The 15,893-nt window shown below is 39.3% G+C and overlaps 1 protein-coding gene across 1 annotated transcript in view; it reads right to left on the reverse strand.

Annotated features, from left to right (window-relative positions):
• Window positions 1-6,845: 6,845 nt before the first annotated feature.
• The window catches only part of DMGDH (dimethylglycine dehydrogenase), a 44,514-nt gene continuing 35,466 nt past the window's right edge, over window positions 6,846-15,893 (reverse strand). Inside the window, exons 15-16 of the mRNA XM_054178236.1 lie at window positions 7,758-7,892; window positions 6,846-7,093 (exon numbers count right to left, since the gene is read on the reverse strand). Coding sequence (XP_054034211.1) covers window positions 6,878-7,093; window positions 7,758-7,892 — 351 coding nt within the window. The 3' untranslated portion in view covers window positions 6,846-6,877. The remainder of the gene's footprint in view (window positions 7,094-7,757; window positions 7,893-15,893) is intronic.

Genomic DNA, 15,893 nt, shown 5'->3' on the forward strand with positions numbered 1-15,893 from the left:
GGCACTTAGTACCATGGTTTAGTTGATTAGATAGGGTTGGGAGATTAGTTGGACTTGATGAATTTGGAGATTTCTTCTAACCTGGTTGATTCTGTGATTCTGTGACTAAGTCTAGCAGATAAGTCTATGAAGTTACCAGATACTGGTTTTATAAATCCCAAATAATTCCCTGCTGGTTTGAAAACAAGAGCAGTGATGAGTGATGCATCTATTTTTTTCTACAATAAGAATGTACTATATAGTGCTATAGTCTGCAGCTAGTTTTGGAATAAGAAACAGCAATGCTGTCCTAAGGTCAGTTTTCCCTGAAGTAACTTACAGGAACGGAAACACTCTGGTATGTGACTATGAGTTGTATCTTCTTTGCTGGGATGTGATTCATACTGTTTGAATGGCTGTAAATTTCCACTTTATCTTGGTTTTAGCTCAGATCCCATCACCAGTCACAGCTGTCTCACTGAACTGATTATGTTACTAACTTCTTCCATGTCCTTATTATAGCTAAAGTTCCATTCAAATGTTAGAAAATTCCCATGGAAAGCACTCTTGTTCCTGAAAAATAATTACTCCAAAAATCTACACAGTGCTGGTGAAATCAGAAATGTTGAATACAAGTCTTGCAGTAAAATTTGTAACAGCAATCCATCTGGAATGTTTCCAAAGATATCCAATTACAGTGGAACTTGTATTCCCTTGTAGAGACTTTTTTGCTGGTTATCATGCGCCACCAGAAGTGGGTGATCTGGTTGCCTGAGCTGCAAGAGTTAAAATGTTAGTTTGAACTATCTGAAACAAATGCAGCAGAAACTGCACAGTCACAACCTGGATGTTGCTGCCTGTCCATTTCTCAACATTTGTTTGTTTGTTTGCTTGTTTGTGTGTTTTCACAGACTCACAGAATTGTCAGTGTTGGAAGGAACCTCAAAGATCATCCAGTTCCGACCCCTCTGCCATGGGCAGGGACACCTCACACTAGATCAGGTTGCTCACAGCGACATCCAACCTACCTTAATTACCTCCAGGGATGGGGCATTTGTCACCTTCCTGGACAACCCAGTCTAGTGTCTCATCACCCTCATGGTGTAGAACTTTTTCCTAACATCTAACCTGAATCTACCCACTTCTAGTTTTGCTCCACTGCCCCTTGTTCTATCACTACCTGACATCCTGAAGAGTCCCTCACTAGCTTTCTTGTAGGTTCCCTTAAGATACTGGTAGGCCACAATTAGGTCTCCTCAGAGCCTTCTCTTCTTTATTTGTTTTTAATAACTAATTGAGGGGTTTGAAACCCCCATCAGAAAGTACTGTTTATATCAAAGACATTATTCTCTTGAATAAAAAAAAAAAATCCTGGGAATGGTCTGTGTTCAGTCCCCTGTGTTTCAGTCTAACTTTTCTAAATTGGGTCAGTGATTAATGAACTCATTAGAGTGACACACAAGATTTTGGTATCCATGTTGATTTATTATTTCAGACAAACCATGAACATGGCACTTCTTGTCATAGCACATGTGAACTTGGAACAAAAATTCATGTGGGGACAGTAATGTCTACTGTTTTGTGTAACAAAACCCTCTGGAGACAAAAGGAGACTAAAGGAAAAATGACAAAACAAAACTAAAGGAAAAATGACAAAAGGAAAAAGGAACAAATCCAACAAAACTGCTTTTCGACATGTCCTGACCTTTCTACACCCTGACATTTTTCCACTTCATTACAGGGGTGTCTCCTCTGTTAGCTAATGGAATTGCAACAGACTTAAAAGATGTTCCTGTCAGTTTTCTTCCCTGAAATTTCTATTTGATTAGTTAGAATCCCTTTTAAAACATGGATGTACTACTGAAATGTTCTTGCTCTCATTCACTTCCTCTTGCTCTGTCTTGACACTGCAAGGTTATGCAATACCATATCACTATCTGTAATAAAAAGCAGTGACAGGAAGCTACAAAAGCTGTTGAACATCCCCCTTCTCATTACTTTTTGGTTTGGGTTTAATTTATTTATTTATTCATATGTTTGTGAACCTCTGTGTGGGCTTAGTTTGTAAGGCTCCATCCCCTTACATGCTACTATATCCACTCTGTGCAAAATACTGCAATGTTCAGCTATCTAATAAATACTCAGTAAGCTGACTTCCATATCAGAGCAGTAAAAAAAGAAGCTAGATCAACTAGGAAGCCCTATGAGACATACAACTGTCATACCTATAACATTTGTAATATTCAGCCATGCCTCTGAATGCAGTTAAACAGAAAGCACAGCCATTCTGAAGACGTAACACACTGCGACACACTCTCGGATACTCCATTTGTCTTATTTATGGTCAGTGATGAAAAGGGAGTTGCTTTGGTCTTACAAGTTGGTTGCAGGAAAGAAAATGTACTTTGCATTGCCTTGTCCCAGAAACATCATGAGACATCTTTTGTCTGCCATGCTAAATCTTCAAAGCAAACTAAAATTGACTGGCCAGGGCTCAGTTTGTAAGCTGTAGATGACAATAGCCCATAAGGAGATCAGTGTCTGGGTCTGTATACTACAATGCTGCAAAATGAGACAGGCAGGTCTCTGCATCAGCTACAAGGAAAAAATTAGATATTGGGAGGTTACAGACAGAAACATAGTACAAGCTCATGGAGGATGGAGTTTCCGAGTTCACTCGAATGGAGCAGTTACATCTGTGATTTGTAAGCTTTTACTCTGGCTGCAGACAGCCTGCCTCTCCTGCATAGGCAAGTGGATCTGGTTGATGTGTTAACGAATAGTTCTTTTCTTCTAAGCTGGAAAAGAAGTGGCAAACCTGATCCTAGCTTTAAGATTGGGATGTGGAAGGCATCATTTTACCAGAGATTCGGCATAGCAAAGCTTATTAGGAAAGTATATGTGAGGCTCTGTTTCAGGGTAACTGTTAACTGTACACTACAGGATGTGGTATCTAGTAAAACCACATGTTCTTGGGAAATACTGAAATTCAAAACTATGTTCCTAGGAATTGATTTCCTCCTTCATAGTCTAAATAGAAACATACAGCGTTGTATTGTACTGTAGAGTTCCTAAAGCAGATTTCCTTGAGTGGAAGCATAGCAGCCACATGACTGGTTACAAATGATGTCACCTTTAGAAAAAGTAACATCTCTGATTGGTTCAGCAGATTACAACTAATCACTTACAAAAGCATAAATGAGAATAATTTCTGAATGCATTTTTCACTCAAGATGGAACTACATGCAAACCTCCCACAATCTATTGTCAGCTTACTTTAACATGAGTGTGATAGTTTAGGCTGTGCCTTTAAGAAAGATAGCTGCAAATTCTCTAGCTGAATAGTTGAGAGTAAAAAGGAAAACAAGAAAGATAGTTCTAAGTGAATTTCATTGGTCAGATGAGTGGGATGTAGTTTTACGATTCTGCTCTCATTCTGTTCTCTTCTGTCTTTCTGCTGACATGCTGGCTGCTTCACTGAAGGACTCTATCATCGTACTGGAGATAAGCATTACTAGCTTTTCTAATGAAGCTTTTGAACTAACTGAAATTCCCCTAACATTTCCCCTCTTCTCTTTTCTTCTAATTAACCAGAGGATAAGGGAGGGAAAGGTTGGGGGGGAGTGGGGCAGTGTCCTCCTGCCCAAGGAGGATTTCTGTGCTGTTTTCTTTTTGTAAACACCTGCATAATATTGTAAGTACTGTATACTCTGTACATATTCATTGCATTCCATTATTGCTTGTAAAATACAGCTTCATTTGCTTCCTAGACTGCGCTCAGCCAAGCATTTGTTGATGTGTGTGGGTTAAACCATCACACGTGAGTAAGTGTTCCTTATTCAAATTGTGTTTCTTTTAGTATATTCTATTTATACTTCTGCTTCTTAGAGAGATTTAAACAGCCTGGAGAGTTGGGCAGGGAAAATTGAATGAAGTTCAGCAAGGGCAAGTGTAGAGTCTTGCACCTGGGAAAGAACAAACTGAGGTGTCAGTGTAGGTTGGGCACTGACCTGCTGGAGAGCAGTGAAGGGGAAAAGGACCTGGGGGTCTTAATGGATGGAAGATTCACCATGAGCCAGCAATGTGCTCTTGTGGCCAAGAAGGCCAATGCCATTCTGGGGTGTAATAGGTGTGGTTAGTAGGTTGAGAGAGGTTCTCCTCCTCCTCTACTCTGCACTGAGGAGGCTGCATCTGAAGTATTGTGTCCAGATCTGGGCCCCTGACTGCAAGAAGGACAAGGAACTGCTTGAAAGAGTCCAGTCAGGGCCACAAAAATGATTAACGGAGTTGAACATCTTTTTTACAAGGAGAGACTGAGGGAGGAGTTTGGAGGAGACTAAGGGGTGAGCTCATTAATGTTTATCAATATATAAAAGGTGAGTGCCAAGAGGATGGAGCCAGGGTCTTCCTAGTGATGCCCAATGACAGGACAAGGGGCAATGGGTGGAAGCTGAGGCATAGGAAGTTCCATGGAAACACGAGGAAACATTTTCTCACTGTGAAGGTGACAGAACACTGGAATAGGCTGCCCAGGGGTGTTGTGGAATCTCCCTCTATGGAAATGTTCAAAACCCACCTGGATATGTTCCTGTGTGATCTGGTATAGATGATCCTGCTCTGGCAGGGGTGTTGGACTAGGACTTTTAAGGTCCTTTACAGCCCCTAACATTCTGTGATTCTTTTCTGAAGATTTAGAGGCTCCAGCTCCTTTGAAGAAAGTACATTTCAAACATTATTTGTATGCACTTTGGAATTCTTTTGTCAATGCCCTAGAGGAGTGTGTTAATCTTTGTATCCTGCAAATTGTGACGTTGCTACTAAAAAGATTCGTTGAGCATATTGTGCAATTTGGAAAAGTGTTTTAATAATCTAGTGTGTTCCAATCATATACATTATCCTGATCCTGTTTATTTGGGTTATTGAATATTTAAACCTAAATAAAGTTCTTCTGCTGTGAATTTGATTATATTTTGTCATTCTTAATATTTTTGTGTAACAACATATGGCTCTTACTATAATTAACAGGAAAAGGAAGAACAGAATTTCTCTGTCAGTCTAGCACTTCATGTTTAGAATAGAATAGAATAGAATAGAATAGAATAGAATAGAATAGAATAGAATAGAATAGAATAGAATAGACCAGGTTGGAAGAGACCTTCCACATCATCGTGTCCAACCTATCAACCAATCCAATACCACCTAAACAACTATACCATGGCACCAAGCACCCCATCAAGACTCCTCCTGAACACCTCCAGTGATGGTGACTCCACCACCTCTCCAGGCAGGCCATTCCAATGGGCAATCACTCTCTCTGTATAGAACTTCTTCCTAACATCCAGCCTAAACCTCCCCTGGCACAGCCTGAGACTGTGTCCTCTTGTTCTGGGAGAAGAGACCAACATCCACCTGTCTACAACTTCCCTTCAGGTAGTTGTAGACAGCACCCCTCCAGGCTAAGCAACCCCAGCTCCCTCAGATGCTCTTTAACATCTTTATTGATGATCTGGATGAGGGCATCGAGTCCATCATCAGTGAATTTGCTGACGACACCAAGCTGGGGGCAGGAGTTGATCTGCTGGAGGGTAGAGAGGCTCTGCAGAGGGACCTCGACAGGCTGGACAGATGGGCAGAGTCCAACGGCATGAGATTTAACACATCCGAGTGCCGGGTTCTGCACATTGGCCACAACAACCCCATGCAGAGTTACAAGCTGGGGTCAGAGTGGCTGGAGAGCGGCCGGGCAGAGAGGAACCTAGGGGTGCTGGTTGATGGTAGGCTGAACATGAGCCTGCAGTGTGCCCAGGTGGCCAAGAGGGCCAATGGCATCCTGGCCTGCATCAGGAACAGTATGACCAGCAGGAACAGGGAGGTCATTCTGCCCCTATGCACTGCACTGGTTAGGCCACACCTCAAGTCCTGTGCCAGTTTAGGAAGGATGTTGACTTGCTGGAGTGTGTCCAGAGAAGGGCAATGAAGTTGGTGAAGGGTTTGGAACACAAGCCCTATGAGGAGAGGCTGAGGGAGCTGGGGTTACTTAGCCTGGAGAGGAGGAGACTCAGGGGTGACCTTCTTGTTCTCTACAACTACCTTAAGAGTGATTGCCCATTGGAATGGGCTCCCCAAGGGGGTGGTGGCATCACCATCACTGGAGATGTTCAGGAGGAGACTTGATCGGGTGCTTGGATGCATGGTTTAGTTATTAGGTGGTGTGGGATGATAGGTTGGACACGATGATCTTGAAGGTCTCTTCCAACCTGGTCTATTCTATTCTATTCTATTCTAATTGGTCTCTCAACCTACCACAAGAAGACTTAGTTTTTGATCTACTGTGAGAATTTCTGCTATGCTTACACATTGGGAAAAAATGCTAACAGTTCAGTTTGCTTTCAATATTGCCTTTATTATTTGTAATAGTTGCCAGGATGTATTTGAATTCCTTAGGAAGCATTCCTGTGCAGAACAGTAAAGTTATTTTTATGATAAGTTTATAATGTCCTGTTGTAAGGAGCCAGAATAAGCTGATTTACCCTGAAGGCAGGGAAAGGAGGAATTGTGTCAAAGACATGGAAGAATTTGCTGTTGGCTAACACCAAGAGCAACTTTCTTCTTTGCATTAATTCAGATATGGCAGCCAATGTGGCAACACGAGTCAAAGATCTGCCTTGCCCCTTTCTATGCACAAGTGCTACTGAGAAAGGGTTCATGAACTCTGCCCAGATCTCTGACATGAGCAGCCCATACAAGGAAGCAAGAGGATAACACCATTGAATTTCTCACTGGCAATAAGCATGTTATGTTTATCAAACAACAAATCTGAGTAGTCTGATTATTTTAATTTTATGTATATTAATGGTACCATTTCCCCTTGCACACTTTGCAGTACCCTCATCTGTGTTCACATTTTGGGACTTTCACCCTTCCTCTGAAGGCGTGTTCTTGTTGGTTCAGTCAGCACCAGTGGCTCTTGTATAACAGTTGCTGGATAGTTTTTTCCTAAAAGTTCAACTTCCAATTTCTGTCCAACTTTGCTGAGTTCTGTGGGAACATATGCAAAAGCCAGACTCCGATGAGCACTGTAACTGAAACTTCCAGATGTGGTGTTGCCAATAACCTGGAAAAAAGTCACAAGCATTTATCTTTATTTTCAAGACGCAATGACATTTTCTTTAATATAAATAAATAATGATTAAAAAAGCAACAATCCAAACAACTGCACATCTCATATACGTGTTTTGGTTTGCACACTTCAGTGATCAAGCAAGTTTCAAGTGTGTCATGCAGTCCAAAATATTTTTCTGCCATGGGTGACATCACCCTAAGATGGAAAGTTTTGGTCCATGAAAGAAGACTATTCTGATTGTGTTCAATTAACATACGCGACACACATACATAGCTTTGTTACATACAGTAATTTAGCTGCTAGTGAATGTTTCAACACATAATCTGAGCTGAAGTGTAGAGGCCCAAACTTCCTGTTGTTTTCTTTCTTTGAAGTGAACACCAACAGTTTGTTAAGAGAATGGTGAACTTGCAGAATAAAAGACTGGATGGCAATACTTTAGTCTGTTCTAACCCTTAATTTCTGTCATGTGATGGAATTTCACATTTTCTCTGCAGATATTTAGTCTTTGCTTCCTGTGAAGTGTTTACCATAATGACAAATTGTTCTGTGCCAGTGAAAGAACAGTAACACAGTCACATTTGAAACACAAAGTTAGATACTGTTTACAGAGCCTCAACAATAATTTCTTTTAATATGATCTATTAGTCCTTACCTTGCCATTGTGCCACACACTTTCATTTCCTTCTGGATCAACATCATCTGTTTCCAGGGTGAGGTATACCAGTCGTCGTTTGAGCCCCTTTTCTTTAATCTGCTTTAATGCTTGCTTTCCTGTAAAGTCTGCTGGCTGATAAAAAATAGACAGTAATGATGATATATGGTTATTTGTGTTCTGCAAATATTTTAGAGATACCAGCATTTAACTTTATCTTAACTTATTTTCCTATCACTTAAGTACTCTGTATGAAATACAGATGAAATCAAATCTTTGATAGATACTCTATGTCAGTATCTTTATACTGGTATGTTACATCTTGGTTACTTTATTCAGTGTATTATTTTTTCTAGATCTTAATCCTTTAGTATCTGTAACTCCTAGTGTAGTAGAAATATGTATGTAGTGAGATGTGTTACAAAGACCACACAAGTAAAGTGTGAGCAAGAAGACTGTGTATCATTTCAGCTTCTACTGAGAAACTGGAATCCCAATACCCAGATTCCTAAAGTTCAGCCCCCCCGCCGTGGGCATACATCCTTTTTTGATGCCATAGTGACTTGTTACTATTCCATTTTGGTGTCTCTGTAAGGCTCCAGAGCTGGCAGTTTGCTCTGTATTCTCATTTTAATGTTTTTTTCCTCCCATATATACCATTTTATGGGATAATGCAGCATGTTAGTTAAAGAACACTGCTGTCATTTAGAGTTATCTTTTACAGCTTGGCTAGAAAGGTAGTATATTCTTGTATTTCCAGAAGCAAGCAAGTGTGACAAGTACAAGAAGAACCATCACTAAGTCTCTGAACCCTCAAGGGTATTATAAGACAGCATTTATTGTATATGCTATTGCTGAGCTGATTTCACTGAGCTAGCTTGATTCCATTGCCAGGTTCACAGATGACCTTATTTAGTGAGCCAGTAGCTGTGAACCCAACTGGTGTCTCACTGTTATCTCCTAAGTCAGACAACTTCTTTACTTATCTGGAAGGTAAGAAAATACATTGGAAAACAAGTTACAGGGGAAAAAAAGAGTTGTGGTTCTGAGCAAAATGCCTCAAAACCCAAGAGAAAGCCCCCTTCAAAGGTGCCGACAATTTGGACTGAGGATAAAATAGTAATTAAGTTGACTATAATTATTTCTAAGAAATGTGCAGCAACTATTAGGAACAGTTACAAAATTTTCCTATTCCTTTTTTCTTCAAAGGTACAGATCAGACAGAGAAAAAAAAAAATTATTCAATGAATTTGCCAGATCCACACCAGCCTGCCTCATGGGCAAGAAATGGAACAGCTGTTAGAAGGTCCTCTAGCTTTCCAGCCTTTGCTGAAAAGATGACTAGCAGTGACAGCTATTTAAAAGTTGATCTTAGGTCTGAAGCAGTAATTACATTCATTTGATGAATGTTTAAGAGCAAAGAAGGGAAATATTGTTGAAGACATAAAAAATATTATTTCTGGTAAAGTTCCTTCATTTCTGTAGAGAATATTGCATAGTCAGAATCCCAAGCAACATATATTGTGCTTGGAATAGATTATCACACAGTTAGTTCATGTGCTCTTGTTTCTGTGATTCTTGTTCGGCTTCATATACCTCAGTGTCTAAGGTCAAAAGAAATTACTAAAGTGAAGAGGAGTTTTTTAACTTTTAAAAGGTTAGACTCTGTAAGCAATTTTGGAAAACAGCTTATAAACCAGTTAAGGACTAGTTCGTCAGAAAATCATGGTGGATCAGCTGAGAACGAAGCAGATATTGCATGCAGGGATCACAGATGGCATCCTTTGGGGAAAAAAGAGCTTGAAATACAGCTCAGATCAGAAAAGGAAAAGACTGTGAGGATTCATTTCAGAACATAATTGTCAAGACGCTGCTGGAAAGTATGAAGAGCTCAGACCAGACAACAATCCCCTACTGGTAGTTCCCTCTCACTTTTCATAGAATTAACTTTCTACTAAGCAGGAACTTATGTGAGAGCAAATACCTACAACTAGAAACGCAAGTAAGACTGTACACGATGACACACAGACTAAAATGCTTTGCATGACAGAAATAAGTATCAAGGTATGCTACAATACACTTAGCACCAAATCAGCTCCTCCCTCTGCATCCCAATCTAATGTCTGGTATGTAATTGCAAGGAATATAACTGTGGAACTAAGTAAAAGTATTTAAACGTGTGTGCACCAACCCAGTGTCAGTGATGCAATAAGGCATCTAAAACAGCACTGTGAATGTAAAGTCCCATCTTTAGGTCTCTTACTAATAAAAGAGAGGCAACAGAGAAGGCTCTCTCAGAACCAGCTTCTGACTGCTGTGCCCTTTTCCTCGGCTGAGTCACCATTGAGTTTCACAGAATTGTAACTGGTGACTTTTGGGCACGAATGTTGCTACAGTTATATTAAAAATATGTCTCATGTTTTCTGGTGTATTCAGATACTTGCATGTGCATAAAGCACAGATTAAAACCTTATAAAAATTGATTGTTTTCATATTTGGAATTGTGGAGCTTTTTTAACTCAAGATTTCTGGTTGATTTTTACCTCTATGAATTCGTCATTTAGAAATGCAAAAACGTTTTCCATAAGGGCTAATGCAGCAATCATAATCAGAACCTTGAGTTTGACCTGGGAACAGATGTGTACTGCTTGAATGGGTCACTTCCAGATTAACTGTATAGATGACAATTAACTCCTGTTTATATACTAATTACTGGAACCTTCAGGTTGATAGTAACAATAATTTTGATTTCCATTTCTTAATTACCTTTTAAATATGGCAACCATTACAGCAAGCAGCTAGCAGGCTTTAGAATCTATGTATCTCTGAAGCATTTTTTGCCTGTTGGCTACAGACACAAAAATTGAATACTTACCCAATTAATTTTAACTGGGACAGGCTTTTAGCCACCTGGAATAAACAATGTATTTTTTGTGCTAACTGGAGATAGATTTGGAGGATTTAATGGGATTGTTGTTATTTTATGTTCCTTAAAGACTAAGAATTCTCTTGTCTTTTTAGAATCATGGCTTGGAAAAATAACCATTAATTCAAACTGCAAAATAAACACAAATATATAAACACACACAAACATACACACAGAGGCTCTGCAGGTTCTTTCCAGTGTGTCTGATAGTCTGTATAAATTTATGGAATACATCCTCTGGTTTATGAACTTCTGATCATGATATGAAGCAACCACATAATATAGATTTACTACGAAATTTTAATTTGAAAGGGATTTACGTGGAAAGGTACACTGAATAGATGCTATAGGGATAATAAATGCAGACTGAGAGAGGGAGAAATAAAGTAGCCTTCCCCCATCTCAAATACCTAGTATCTTTCCATCACATTTTCAGATCTCCCTGCTTTTCCCTGAGTTCCTTATCCCTTGTTCAGTAAAGTCTGTGCTCTTTCTGCTCCCTCCTCCTTGCTTCTTGTGTGGAGTAGTGCTGGTGCAAAACACAACCTTATACCAGGCTATGGAGCTGATTGCTGCAGTCATTCCTCTCCGAACAACAGGGAGGCAAGCTGGAGAAGTGAAGGAAGGGCAGAAAATGGCAATACAGTGGAGTTACAGCAACTCTTGAAGGTCAGGCTGTCCAGCACCAAAAGGGAGCACTGCTTCTGGAAGACCTGGACAGCAAGTTCTAGATATTCCACTCACTAAGCCCGCCCTATACACCCTATTCTGCATCTTTGTAGGAATCATTTGCTATGGTCCTGTACAAACAGCTTCCATATTTAAGTCAGTGATGGTTTAAGGAAGGGTGAAGGATGGGGGGACACAATCCAAACAAAACCAAACAATAAATAATAAAAAAGTGGAAAACACAAGCAAATAGCTACATGTGATTGTTCTGGTTGCTTCTACTCACTCCTTGCTTCCATGTTTTTAAAAGCATAGGGTGCTACCAGAACACCAGCATTTCACATTGGTAATGATACAAATTACTACATATGCTGCAATGTTGCAGACACCTAGACCCAACAGGTACACCTTCTTTTCTGACACTTTCACCAGGCTCTCTCTTCATCTAGTGCTGGGTAGTGTTTGTGATGAGACTGAAATTTCAGCTAGTGCCTCCAATTTGGAGGACATGCTCTCTGCACTTGTGCCAGCTCAAACTTTTTTGGCATTCTTTTTCAAAACTGCACCTGTGAAATGACAAAAAGAAATACTTTTCCTAAAAAAAAAAACCAACCCAAAATATTGCTTTGTGCTTTAGTAAATCAGGACTTATCACCTTAGACCATGATAACAAGACGGACAAAATGAGATGGACTAACACAACTGAGAGGCACTTCTAGCAGAGTGGCCTGGAGGGAAACAAGCAGTCATGAAACTGTATGTTTAAACCTGCCTCCAAAAGTCAAAAAAAAAAAAGGTGGAGGCTCAGCCTTAGAGCCACTCATCCTAGTTTTCCATGCGATAACAATTTATGTATAGATATGTTGGAGGTTTGGTCAATAGTCAATGTAAATATCTTGTCATTCACCCGTCTGTGTGAAACCGCTGAGCTTACCATAACTTCTACTCATACTGAATGCTGAAGCAATTAAATAGTCATGTGTGGAGATACAAATAGGAATAAACAGAGAGGGAAAAGAATATGAAAGCAAGAAGAAGGTAAAACAAATAAACTAAATCCAAAGTTGATAGATTAGACCAAAGAAAACGTGAAATATTATTGGGTATTTTAAAATATGTTAAGAAACTTGGGATGGAGAATAAAGAACCTTTCCTACTAAATAAACAGAGCTGCAACAAATAATCACAGAATTACAAAATGTTAGGGACTGGATGGGACCTACAAAGATGATCTAGTTCAATTCCCCAGCCAGAGCATGATCACAACTCTCCTTGGCAGCCTATTCCAGTGTTCCATCACCCTCACAGTGAAAATTTTTTTCCTCATGTTTCCATGGAACTTCCAATGCCTCAACGCCCACCCACTGGCCCTTGTCCTGTCACTGGGCATCACCAAGAAGAGCCTGGTTCCATCCTCTCAGCACTCACCCTTCATGTATTTATAAACATCAATGAGGTCACCCCTTAGTCTCCTGCAAGCTGAAGAGACCCAGTTCCCTTAGTCACTCTTCATAAATACTGCCTCTGATAAACACTATTTCCTCCTACTGGAAACGAACTCTAAATCTTAGCTAAGCACTCGGATCCCCGTCTGAAGAGTGCATTAGTCCCAACGGGTTTCCATCACCTGCCGCTTTCTCTTCCCAAATCGCAGTGAGCTGCTGCTGCAGAGGGGAATGACCACCAGATGGCGGTCTTGGATACAGCAAAATAAGTCACAAACCTACGAACAGTTACTGGATGGCTGTCGGCACTATGGGATTTGTGTGGAGAACATTTCTGAAAGGTTCATTTCTGTGAGCAGCTCAAACTGACGTGGAAATTTTTAACTCTAAATTCAAGTTTTACAGGAACATCTGTTCCATTGAGCTCAGGAGAAAAATAGGTTGTTCTAAGAATATTGAATTAGCTAAAAATAATCAACCACTTCAGAAGAACAAGACAACATGTGCCAGCAGGTTTAGAAGACACAGCTATCTTCTGAAACAAGAAATTATTTTTTCTGTATGTCCACAGTGAACATAATTATCAGTGATACATTTAAAGTGTGGCAAGATAATGTTTTCTAACACAAGGACAACAAATCACTAGAAGACACTGCCCAGAAAGTCTGGAATAGGATCTTCATGACTGAGAGGTCCTTCTCATTTCACACACAAAATTTTTATGCATATGGCAAGGTAACACAAATGTTGGTGATTCTGACATAGAACAAAGGTCTGGAGTAAATTAAAACCTGGTGATTGCTTATCATCTTCTGTGACAATGTATGAAAAATCCAGTAAGTTAAATACACTGTGAATTTTTTGACACAAAGACCATTTGGACTCTACCAGTTACTTAGTAACAGAGTGCTTATTCAGGGGATTAGGCTATCTAACAAGTTATGTAACTTTCTAAACATAATTGCAACCAAAAGAAAGATAACAGGGTTTTAAAAAAAAAAAAAAGACCATCCAAGAAATGAACATTTTTTTTGGTGAATTCATTAAAATGTTGTATACTTTAAATCAGAAATCAGTCCTGTTACTGTCCTTCCAATTTGATTTATTCAGAGATAACCCCGCTCATCTGAGCAAAGAAGGAACTAACACAAACCTTAGACCAAAAAAAGTGAATCAAGCAGTGTTTAGAGGTAATCACCTAGAATAAAAACCATCTCTTCATTCTTACTGATGAAATGAAATCTGGCACAGAAATCCTGAGGAAACAGAATCTACTTATTGTCATGCTATAATTTAACAGACTGTAGCTAAAAAGAGACTTATCATTTTAAGACTGTTTCCTATTACTCATCACAAAAAAATTACTAGCCTGTATGTACCCGAAAATGATGCATACACTAAATTATGTAATTACATAGAAATAACAGGACTTTATTGGGAATTTACGTCCCTTCTTATTTATTCCCCAGATATCTGAATGTTCTTCTGCGGAAATTGAAATACTTTTTGATTGGATTACCTTTACTGGGTTTTGGTTTTTCATTCGCTTTAATTTGTTTAGAAACCGTTTACATTTTCCATGGCGTACAACTCCAGACTTACTTCTGCTGAAGTCTTTTTGTCTATTTTGTGAACTATTCTAGCTGTTTGTTACACAGTAAGAAACACCATAGCGATTAACAGAACGGTGCAGCTTATTTTCAACTTGCAGAGAAACCAGCACTTTTTCCCAAGTTGGGGATGCATGCTTAAAGGAATAATCCTTGTCAGGAACTGAACAGATCAATATGTCAAAAAGAAATATTTGAGTTTCTGTTGCTTTTAGGTTTCATCTTGTTTGCTCCTTTTGGGGAGAAAGTTACCCTAAAAACAGGAACAGGTTATAAAAGAGTGTTTTGCTTCTCTTCAGCTGTGGGGGCCTGTAAAGAATTCTGAAGTCTATGTCATGTCAAATGGACACCAAAACCACAGGCATGGAATAGGAACTCACAGCCCCAAACTGCCAAGAAGTAGAGTAAATAATCTCACTTTGCACTTCATGCTACACTGTTTAGACTGTTTCCAATATCTGAATTAGCTCAGATGCCTCTGCAGTGTCAACATAGAGTCACAATTGCCCTCATTTGAGTCAATAAACAAACACGGATTATTTCCTTTTTCACATTAGTTCAACAAAACTGGCAAATGCTTTAGGCTGAGAACCTGCTTCTACATTGGAGATTCGTTTTATGCCCATTCATCTACAATGTGACTATCTGCTCCAGAGCGCTGTTCCAACCCTGCATTTCAACCATGTAGAGAAGTGTGTGTAGCAATAATTAAGTGCTTCATGCACATTAGTGCTTTCATATGTTCTGCACGGGCATCTTGGCAAGAAGCAACTTTCCCTGCTTATGGCTGCTTTCCTGCTTATACTCATAAAAATTAAAGAAATTAAAAAGTAGAAAATAAACAGATTTATTAAATGAAGTGGAAAGATAAACTAATAATAGTAGCATTATTTTTTATGGCATTCCCCTGTAATCCTGCTAATGCTTTCATCAAGAAAAAAAAAAAAAAGTCCTTGGTGAGTAAATACAACATAAGACTGTATTCCTGTAAGACAATATAAGACATGTATTTCCCTTACATGTGTCTCTTACTCTGATTAAGGCAAATGTACTACCCAGTGGAGACAGCTGTAACTCTACTACATGAAGGGACTGCCACTGATATCCCTGAAAGCACCTTGCTTCAATCTTGTATAGGTTAAAGAATTTAAACATCTATAGACAGGTTCAGTACTTGGAGAGGAAAAGCATCTTTATGGGTTTGTCCCTACTGTGGTCAGTAGAAATGTTTTGCAAGGATAAAAGTGTCTTTCTTTTTTTGGTTAGGTTTAACATGCCTCCAAAATTCTTGTTTACCCAGAGTTTAAGATCTGTTGCTTATTTGGAGCTGTAATTCACATTTTGTGATTATTTCTATCAGTTCTACAGTGCCTCCACATAACATGCCAACAAATATCAAGGGTCATTTATTATCGGATTTATTACCATTTCAGGTATAAAGAGAACATAAATAAGAACAGGGTTTGTCCCTATATCACATTACCTC

Source organism: Dryobates pubescens, chromosome Z (genome assembly GCF_014839835.1).
Source record: "Dryobates pubescens isolate bDryPub1 chromosome Z, bDryPub1.pri, whole genome shotgun sequence".
Lineage (NCBI taxonomy): Eukaryota > Metazoa > Chordata > Aves > Piciformes > Picidae > Dryobates > Dryobates pubescens.